This window comes from Aphelocoma coerulescens, chromosome 3 (genome assembly GCF_041296385.1).
Source record: "Aphelocoma coerulescens isolate FSJ_1873_10779 chromosome 3, UR_Acoe_1.0, whole genome shotgun sequence".
In the NCBI taxonomy this organism is placed as follows: Eukaryota; Metazoa; Chordata; class Aves; order Passeriformes; family Corvidae; genus Aphelocoma; species Aphelocoma coerulescens.
This window is the reverse complement of record NC_091016.1, coordinates 40,532,645-40,543,216: the sequence shown is the minus strand read 5'-3', so window position 1 is coordinate 40,543,216 and position 10,572 is coordinate 40,532,645. Positions and strand designations below refer to the sequence as shown.

The 10,572-nt window shown below is 43.0% G+C and overlaps 1 protein-coding gene across 2 annotated transcripts in view; it reads left to right on the top strand.

Moving 5' to 3' along the window:
• The first annotated feature begins 767 nt into the window (after positions 1-767).
• PLD5 (phospholipase D family member 5) overlaps positions 768-10,572 on the top strand; it is a 177,645-nt gene continuing 167,840 nt past the window's right edge. The window contains exons 1-2 of one of the 2 annotated variants that reach the window (XM_069009899.1): positions 768-888; positions 2,956-3,141. In XM_069009899.1, the coding sequence (XP_068866000.1) occupies positions 2,956-3,141 (186 nt within the window). In that variant the 5' untranslated portion in view covers positions 768-888. Of the gene's footprint in view, positions 889-2,327; positions 3,142-10,572 lie in introns of those variants that run through there. The other variant, XM_069009898.1, reaches the window with a different exon arrangement.

The following is a 10,572-nucleotide window of genomic DNA, read 5'->3' as shown; positions in this document are numbered from 1 at the left end:
TTTGGAAAAAGGAGCAAACTTTCTCTTTATAGCCTAGAGACTAAAAGCAACTTTAGGACTCCATTTTCTGGCTGTCCTGGGTAGGCAGAAAGAAGTTCCTCTGGCAGTTGAGGTCTGCTGGTAGTGCAGCTAGGGAAGGTAGGACAAATTAACCCTACCAAAAAGCTAACATATGTTAAAAAAAAAAGAATCTTAATACATATGGGGGAATGAGACAATGTCTTGTACTCAAGTACAGGGGCATATTGATTCTGTTATAGTACTAAGGGATGGGGAGCAAAGCAGGTGGCAACTGCAGAGTGACACTAACAACCTTTCTTTTTTAATATTTGCAGGCAGCATAAACCAGAAATATCTGAAGGATAAAGACAAGGTTTAAGTGCTTCATATACTGCTATAGAGACAATGTGAAAATTCTTAGGCAAACCCAGCACAAAGCAGGCTCTCCTGCTTTACAGCACAGGCAGTTTTTCTAAGAACACGATATATATATATGTATGTATATGTACACCTGCTGGGTTATGATACACTTGAAGAAACACAGAGGCTCTTTTCCTTTCTTTTCCTTTCTTCTGAATGAATGTTTGCATTTATTCCCGTCCTTTGGGAGTAGGTGCATCTATGAGCATATAGAATTCCTTAATGGGCATCTACAGCTAAAGTTCAGTTCAGCAGGCTTCTAATCAAGTTTAAAACTGCTTCAGCTGGGATGTGCCATACATTAAATCCCAGTGCCTTCAAGTGTGTCCTGCATGCAGCAGGATCACATAGGTCTCATTTTTGATCCAGGTGTTTTGAGGTTGTATTGATAGTCTTGGAAATACCTAAATTTTCTAACTGAAGAAACTAGAAAGTTATTAGAAAGAAAACTGCAAATCCTTTACACTGGTGAGTTAAAAGTATATAACATTGTGTATAACACTGAAAGTTCTGGTTGTTGATATTTTGTTACACTCTTTTTTGTAGTAGTATTTAGGCAAGTATTTTGAAATTGTCTTTCTAGTTTTAGAAGAAGATGCTGTAATTTATGTTCCTACCAAACCTCTGCTACCGTTCAGTTTATTTTTCGAGTATTTCACAAAGATACTAGTATTATCTTTTAATAATAGCCCTCAGTTATGAGTTTTGCCTTTATCCTTGGAATTTTGACAAGAAAAAATCATTATCTGTCTGGTTCATGGCTGATATTTTGCAGTAATACACCTTAAGTCCAATCATATGGATATTTTAAATTTGCCTTTTGATCAGATGGAAGTAGAGCTCACTGTAGATCAAGTGATTAGCTGAGGGCTCTTCTACAATTTTCTCAGAAATTTGTCTGGATGAACTTTTTTTACCATTCAAAGGCTATTTTCTGTTAACTGGATTCAAGTGTAGACTTCTAGTTCAGCATCCCTTTATCTGAATAGCTACATCAGTTTAGTTCTGTAGCAGGGGAAAAAAAATCTGCAGATGTCGATGTATTAATTGTACATGCTCATAGAGGCACCTATTTCCAAAGGACAGGAATACATGCAAACACTTGCCTGACAGCAAGTATTGACCAGAAACTGAAATGTTGTTCTGAGCTCCAGTAAATATTTCTTGATGCACTGTGTGAGAAAGTTTTCTTGTCTATGCCTAATATAGCTTTGCAAAGTGTGTGGGCAATTAGCGAGGTGGCTTTTCATACTGTGAAAAAGGAAAGTCCTTTTTTCTGCTGAAACACGTTTGAGCTAAATAGCAACACACATCAACTTCTACTAAAAGAGATGGCAGCGGACTATAGAAACCACCCCAAAAGGTCTTTTATTTTATGAGAGAAATCCTAGATGCCAGGGATCTACGAGTATGGGCATCCCAGCTACATTGCCCACCGGGACCACAGAAGCGATTTGATTTCTGAGGTCTGGTGCTGGCTGAGCCGCTGCAGCGGCGAGGGCTTCCAGGCGGGACTCGGACCTGGACCGGATCCGAGCCGGGGCTTTCGCCTCCTGGTCAGGCGAGGTGCGCTCCTGGCTGCCCCGGCGAAAGGACCGGCAGCTCGGTCTGGTTACGCCCGAGAGCACCGGGAGCCCCTGCCCAGGGAGGGAGGGGACGCGGTGACGGAGAGGGGCTGCGGGAGAGGCCGGCGCGGTGCCTCCGGCGCCCACAGCCCCGCATCCCCGCTGGCCGCGGCGGAGCCGGGCGGGGTGAGGGGCACACCCCGCCCCGGGCTGGGCAGGACAGGGCAGCGGGCAGCGGCCCCGGGAGCCTCCGCCGTGGGGAGATCGGACAAAGGCTTCCAGGAGAGGGAGTGGCAAGCGGCCGCCCAGCCCTCGGCGGGCTGCGGGCGGGTCGGTGCCGCCGGGACGGGGGGAGAGCAAACGAAACAACTTCCCTAGGGGCACGGGGGGCCCCAGGAGGGCGGCAGCGGCAGCTCCTCTCGAAAGGAAGGGGCTCTCCCGTGCCGCTGGCTGCTTCCCCGAAGGTGGCTGCGGGGAGGGGAGGTGGGGGAGGAGCCGGGCGCATCCCCGGGCGGGCGGCGGCCCCTCCACTGCGCCAACCTGCAGGCGGGCTGGAGGCGGCAGCCCCGCCCGGCCTCGGCTGCCGGGGCCGCGCCGCCCCTCGCCTTCGTCCCGGGCAGAGCCGCACGCAGCCGCTTCCCGCTGCGTCGGTCCTGGACTGCAGCTCGGTGGCGGCCAGGGCAACAAGCAGCGGCATCTTGGAGCATCTTCTTTCCCGAGTGCCCTTTCATCTTTCCCAGCCCGCTCCTCTCTCGTACCTGCAGCCTTTTCTTCTCCCTCCACTCCTTCTACCTTATTTCTCCTTGTCTCTCCCTTCTCTTACCATTTTCTGGTTTTAAGGGGTTTTTTTCTTTCCTTCTTTTTCTCCTTCTCCCATCCTTTTCCTTTTTGGACCATCTTCGTTTAGTGCCTCTTAATTTCTTCATTTCTTCTGGTTTTTTTCCCTTGGACTTTGCCTTGTCATGTCAAGATGGAAGTCAGGCATGACTGGCTCTCCTCATCCCCCCATGAGGGCTTCGAGCAGATGAGGCTGAAGAGCAGACCGAGGGAGCCTTCCCCAAGCCTCACCAGAGTAGGTGCGAACTTCTACAGCACTGTCAAGCAGCAGGACTACAGTGCCAGTGTCTGGCTGAGGAGGAAAGACAAACTGGAGCACGTAAGCCAGCTTCTTTTTCCCCCCCCCACCTCTTTTTTTTTTCCTTATTTTCTAGACCACTGTCTAGGTGCTCTGTTAGGCTGTCTGCCAGCTGGGACTCCAGAAGAAAAGTGTTGCTCCAGTAGTTGGGCATGGCATTTTCCAAATGATAGAGACAGGAGCTACTTAGAGGTCCCATAGTGGTCAGATCTGAGGTAAATGGGATGTCAGTACTGTTCCAAACCACATGCAAGTATCTTCCTAACTGGAAATATTTTTTAACGTTCTTGGCTGATTCCTTCTTCTATTCCAGCAAATTCAGCACTGATGTGGGAGGAGAAAGATTGGGATGGTACAGATGGAGGTTAGAGCATTTATCTCACGGTGATTATAATGTAATTCTAGAATAGCTAAAAGAAAACAGCTGTTTTCTTTTTATTTTTCTTTTTTTTTTTTTAAATTCTAGATATGATTTTCATTCTTCCCCTCCCCCATCTTTTTCTTCTCCATGCATGGGACTTTGAACATACTCTACTTATGTGGGGTAGAGATTTCCTTCAAGACTTTTCTTCCTGCAGCAGTAGTACATGACTTAACTGTGTTGGAGGCCACAATAGAACTGATACTGTGGATAGCTCTAGTGAATATTTTATGAGAATTTAAGGTGCTTCAGAGTGTTCCTGTCTCAGATGATGTTTGAAAGCATTTTTCATGTTACTTGTAACAGCAAGGAAATGGGCTGAGAGGACCTACACGCTGTGTAAGTTTCCTGAATAGCTTATTAGGTGAAACCCATTGTTAGAGTGTACAGTACAATCAAGACAGGAAAGAAGCTGCATTTACAGGGATGTGAAAGAATGTGGATGGGCTTGCATAATGCAACAGTCTGCTATTCTTTACATTAGTGAGTGTGAATTTGCAATCACAGTCACATTGACTTCAAGAGGCACAGGAAAATATTTCATGTGGTACAGCCACCTGAAGTCTCTTTGAATAGAAATGGTCTGATTAAAACGATAAATTGCCTTTATTACGTGAAAATCCTAGATGGCATGGTAGAGTCCTTTAAAGATGAAGTCTGAAAGAAGGTCCTTTACCAACTAGTTCATGGACTATAACCCTCCCTTCCCATTAACCTGCAGAGTATTTTATCCCTCTTAGTGAAATCTTAAACTTGAGTTGTTTATAGTTTGGGGGAAATGACAAGAACTGATGATCACTTGCAAAGATCACATTTCAAATGTTGAGAAAGGTATTGAATTCTGTATGCCTTTTAACACAATCTTGTGATTCTTCACGCTGACAACAAGGCTTCACAGTAGTAAGCTTGTAAGTGGAGTATTCACCCATTGTGAATCAAGAAGAAAGGTCAGTGCCTTATCTCAGTACAGCTAAAACATAGAAAGCACAGAAATCTGAGCTGTGGCTTTTGTAACTGATTTTGCTACATGTTGATATCTGCGATCAAATGAATGATTGTTAATTGCAGGGGGGAATAATCTGTCAACAGTTTGATGTCTGGTAGCTGAATGGTCAGATACCTGTATAATAAATCATATCACAATATTAGCAGGAAGAAGGAAAATAGGCATTAACTTATCTGAAGATTGAAAGTGCAAAACCTTGATTTTGTGTGTGGTTTTATTGCTGGGTTGTTGTTGTTGGGGGTTATTATTATTTTTATTAAGCCAATATTTTGTCACAATAGTAGTCTTCAATAACCCTGCAGCATTTGTGTGAAAAGCTTTCTCTGTAATTCGTGTGGCATGAATGCATGTTCTTTTGGGGGTTTCCCTCTCATTTGATCCAGTTATTTTTACTCCCACAGCCTATTTGAACAATGCATAGAGGAAAAAAATTGGAGCATTGATAGATCTAGCTTGCCATAAAGTATTTATTTAATTTACATTTATTGTGATTACCCTGCAGTACACTGATATGCCAACAGTAGGTACATGAAAATACTTTGTTTTGTGGTTTAAGGTAACTGCATTACTCATGAATGTCGTAACAGATGGGCTATTGCATGAATATAAAAAGAAGTCTATTTATTTATAAATTCTATTTTGCTTTTACAGTTTTGGAGAAAGGTTGTTATTTTCTGTTTTCAGATAAATCTTTGAGGGGTTTGAGTGTTCTCTTGCTAAAGAAGTTATTTCCTACACTCCACTCTTCCACTCCAGGAGACAAACCAATTACTTTGAGATGCATGATTTTGAATGGGATAGTCATTGACATATGATAGCTTATGGCCAGTATTGCATAATGAAGATACTCACATCCTCCATCCACCTCACCAAGTTGCGTAACATTTCATTACAGCTCCCTCTGAGATAATCATGTTGCTTGATACCTACAAAGAAAATCAAAATACAAGGAGTGAGCATTCATGGACAGGCACTGAATGTAAAAGTATATTATCACAGACTTGATGCTGCACAAGGACAGGTGAGGCAGAAGGAGGGTATATAGTGAGTGCAAGTCAAGATACACATGAACAGATTTTGAAGTTTCATATGTACTCTTTCAGCATTGAGGAGGGGGTTGGGTTTTGCTTCATTGGAGTGATTTCTTAAATTGATTTCAGTTGTAATAGGGATGAAATTGGGCCAGCATATTTTGTTCATTACTTACAGTAAAATCCTTGTAGGTCACATTAGGTATTTCATATTGACTTTTGTTGAAGTGAATAGCATAACTTACTCATGTGCAACATGTAGAGTTTGAGGGGTTAAAAAACATCTTCTGAAGCCAATTTGTATCAAATTGTTTATGTAAAAAGGTTGTCAAATATAGGAACAGTTTGTTTCTAGAGTTCAAAACTAACAGTTGTGGGTTATGGTGTTGTGGTTTTTTGTTTGTTTGTGTTTGTTTTAGGTTTTTCTTACACAGATTTCAATTTGAGGACTGTGGTAAAGATGTTCAAGAGTATGGTAAAGAGGTTCAAAATTCAACTGCATTATCTCTTCTGAAAGCACAGAACAAGTTGTTCTTTAAAATTGATCAATATTTAATTATTGACTAACCATAGAGGAAGTAAAAATCTGGAACGTATTGCTGGTGTCTTGCTAATTAATTGTTCTTCAAATGGATCTTAATATCATGTGGCTCATTGGCTAGTTGTTTTTGTAGGGTTATCTTTCTCCAAGTGGCAGCAACGCAGCTTGTGCTATGGAAGATGTGAACACAACTCAGCCCTGTTCTTTTGTGAACTCAGATGCTGCATTTAAGATTAAATGAGTCTGCTGTAACGTGTTTGAAGGCCCAGTGAGGAGTTTTTGCTGAAGTGAGGCCTCAGTGTACACCCATGCTGTAGCCAGTGTGCTGAAGAGCCATACTCTTAATGGAGGAATTTAAGAGAGATGTGAGGAACTCCAACACTGTAGATGTGACCACAGTGATGTTGCAAACCTTTACCTGAAATCTCTGCAGAGCTGAAATTTTTCAGATTCTATGTATTTGCTTCAACTAGTTCCTCGTGCCTCTTTGTGAAATTGTTTGCCTGGTATTGAAAATGTTGGAGAGAAAACTGATGTGTGAAATATTCTTAAATGCTTCTTTGCATAGTGGTTTTGGTTTTAGTGGTTTTTGTTTCTTTCTCATTGGTGTTGCCTGTTTTTGATAAAATGTGAATTCATTAAGAGAAAAAGGAGGAGGTAGGGATTGGGAAAGAGTAGCCAACCTGGTAGGCTTTAGCTGATGGGAGTTAGTCTGGTTTAATTTGCAGCAGCTCTCTGTCATGTCTCTGCATCCCAGAGTAATGACAAGTATTGAATAGCTGCTTTCCTGGTACTTCAGCAAAGAATTCTGGAGAACTTAATTTTATATAATAAAACCTTAAAAACTGAACAGATTTCTTTCTAAGCTACAAGAGATACGCTTCAAGCATATATTCATTTTTGACAAATACACATATTCCTTCCCAAAGATGTAGTGGTACTCTGTCTCTAATAATGTCTAAATTTAATTATTTGCTTGATTATGTTAAAAGATTTAAAAAATTCTCTTTTAAGACACTGGTTCAAAACTAACTTTTGGGGAGACCTGACATCAGGACAGCATTATTTCCTGGCAATCCTCAGTCTGTTATTTTTGAATAATCATAATTAGGAGAGTTACTGACAATTATTCCATCATTTCTTGTTTTTTTACTGAAGTTCTGATCAGCAGCAAGGGCAACATTGGGATTTTCAGATTCTAAGTACTCTTGCTGTTACTTGACCAGTTGATGCTGTTGCACACTGCTGTGCCTTTGGCAGCATTGCCACCCAGGGAGCAAAGTGGCTATAAGGTACAGGGGTAGCAGTGTCACTTGGCAGCAGAGGCAGATATCTGATGTGCAAGTGTTAGGCTTAAGGCACTTTACAATGGTCCCTGACAAGTGTGGCCAGAATACTTCTCAGAGCTGCATGACCAAATCATAAATAAAATATAGCTTTAATTCACCTGTCATAATACCTTTATAAAAGTTGAAATCCCAAATCCAATTTTGCCAGTCCATTTCTATTATTCAAAAACTAGAAGGTCTGTTAGGCAGCTTTGTTTTTCTCTCTCTCTTTTTTTTTTTTTTATGATACTGGAAATTCTCAACAAAAGCATTTTTGGACAGTTTCCAAGTGCATTTCTGCTCTTGCATTAAAATTAACACTAATGTTAAAAGTCAGAAGACAGATTTGTAATCTTCAGAAGGATGCAGAAGACACCATGTGCATAGCTATAACCTGCATCACCTAAACAAAGGTGGACATAGCTTGATGTAAAGCACTAACAGGAGTAGAACCCAGTCAAGCCCAGTCCGTTGCTGGACAGTGCCAGTGGCTTCAGTTTAAGGAAGAATAATGCAAGGATATAAATCAGAATTCAGAAAACATTACCCATGTTCCCAAAACAGCCCCAGTCTTGAAGTAAATGCAAACACGTGACGGCTTTTGAGTTAAATAAGTTCATAGAATCACAGAATATCCTGAGTTGGAAGGGACTCACAGGGATTATCCAAGTCCAGCTCCTGGCCCTGCAAGGGGCACCCCAAGGATCATATCATGTATCTGAGAGCATTGTCCAAACGCTTCTTGAACTCTGTCAGTCTTGGTGCTGTGACCACTTCCCTGGGGAGCCTGTTCCAGTGCCCAACCACCCTCTGGGTGAAGAACCTTTTTCTAGTATCCAACCTAACCCTCCCCTGGCACAGCTTCAGGCCATTCCCTTGGGTCCTGTCACTGGGCACCAGAGAAAAGAGCTTGCTCCTCCATTTCCCCTCATGAGAAAGTTGTAATTGCAATGGGGTCTCCCCTCAGTCTCCTCTCCTCCAGGCTGAACAAGCCAAATGACCTCAGTCACTTTTATGGCTTCGTCTCCAGGCCTTTCACTATCTCCGTTGCCTCCTTTGGCGTGACTCTTTTTAACAGCTTCATATCTTTCTTGTATTGTGGCACCCAGAGCTGCACACACCACTTGAGGTGAGGCCTCAGCAGTGCAGAGTAGAGCAGGATGATCCCCTCCCTTGCCCAACTGGTGATGCTGTGCTTGGTGCACAGTTGTCACAGTCCTTTGCATTAAGCAGGTATAAATAATTGGCCATCTGGAATAATGTCAGACCCCAAAAAGAATGGTGTGTGCCGTGTAGGAAGGTACATACATGGGGGCAATTCAGAAGGTTCCAGAGAATCAGCTTCCAATATTTGAAGCTTTTTGATGGTACAGTTGTAGATTTTAATTCCAAATGTCTGTCTGGTCCTGGAGATAGGTATCTATATTTAGATTTCATCATTAAAATCAAGGGAACAAACTCAAGTTAGAGGGATTTGGGCTTTTTCTCAACAGGAGACCGGTATGTGGATCGCCTGCCTGGAGCAGTGGTACTTAGCATGAGTTGTGATTCTTGCTGAAGTAGTAGCATGCAGTCTGCTTCACTGCTGACAGACTGTGTGTGGAGGGGAATTCTTATGTTGAAATGCTGATTTCCTTGCAGGTGTCTTTCTCCAATAATGTTTTGTAGACAAACATAATTAGAGAAAATAAATGTTCAGAAAAGTGGAAAAGGTGGACCAAAATAATTGAACAGTGTTGGGAAAATACTGAATAACATTCTAGGGAAAAAAAATGTTAAATGTTTTCTTTTGAAAATGATATGGGGAATTTCAAATCCTGAATAATTTATTTCTGTAGTTACCACACACAAAAGTAATTTTGTATTGCAACCCAGTGAAAATATGATACCTAACAGTTAGTTTTTCTCTTTTTGGTTATAGTGGGTTAACCTTGGTTTTCTGCCAGCTGCCCACCAAGCCACTCTCTCTCTCTCTCCCTGTCCTCAAAAGGACAGGGAGAGAACACGAGATAGAACGTCTTTTAGCTGAGATGAAGATGGGGAGATGACCAATTACTGTCACAGGCAAAACAGACTCAACTTGAGGAAAATTTAAATTAATCTACTGCCAATTAAATATAGGATAGGATAGTGAGAAGCAAGGACAAGACTAAAACCACCTTTTGCCTTCCCCCCATCTTTCCAAGCTCAACTTCAGTCCTTTGTTCCTGAATCTTCAGCCTCCTTCCCTTCAATCCCCCAAGTGGCACAGGGTATTGGGAAATGGTGGCTGCAGTCAGTTCATAACACTTTGTCACAACTTCTTCTCACTGTTCCCTGCTGTGGTGTGGGATCTCTGCCACAGGTTATAGTCCCCGTCCAACTGTTCCAGTGTGGGTCCTCCACACAAGCTGCAGCTCTTCAAAAACTGCACCAGCATGGGTCCCCTCCATGGGGTGCACCTGAGGAATGGACTGCTCCAGCATGGGCTCGCCATGGGCTGCACTTCCTGCTCCTCTGTGGGCTCTCCACAGGATACAGCTTCCTTGAGAGCACATTCACCTGCTCTGGCATGGGCTGCAGTGTGGTCACCTGCTCTGGTGTGGTCCTCCATGGGCTGCAGGGGAACAACCTACTGTCTTCATGGGCAGCAGAGGAATCTCTGCTCTGGCACCTGGAATGCCTCCTTCCTGTTCTCCTTCACTGACCTTGGCATCTGCAGGGCTGTTTCTCTCACGTTTTTCTTGCTCCTCTCCCATAGCTCCTGGGCAAGTTTTTCTCCTTATATGTGTAATCAACAGAGGCACCAACCTGTGCTGTTGATGGGCCCAGCTTTGGCAAAGAGCAGGTTTGTCAGGGAGCCAGCTGGAACTGGCAGTGTCCAGCATGGGGCAGCCACTGGTCTCACAGAGGCCACCTCTGCAGCGGCCCCTCACCCCCCCAAAACCTAGTCATGTAAACCAAATACACTAATCCTAGGAGCAGCTCTTTCTCTGGCATATGAGAAAAATCATTCAACATTGCATTAATCTAACATATCAGTTCTGATGATTTCAACATCAGTCACTTTCAAAGTGCAAATCTCTAAAGCTAAATTTAAAAAATTTGAGAGGCATATTCACTGTAGCAAGCTTAATTTATAGTGT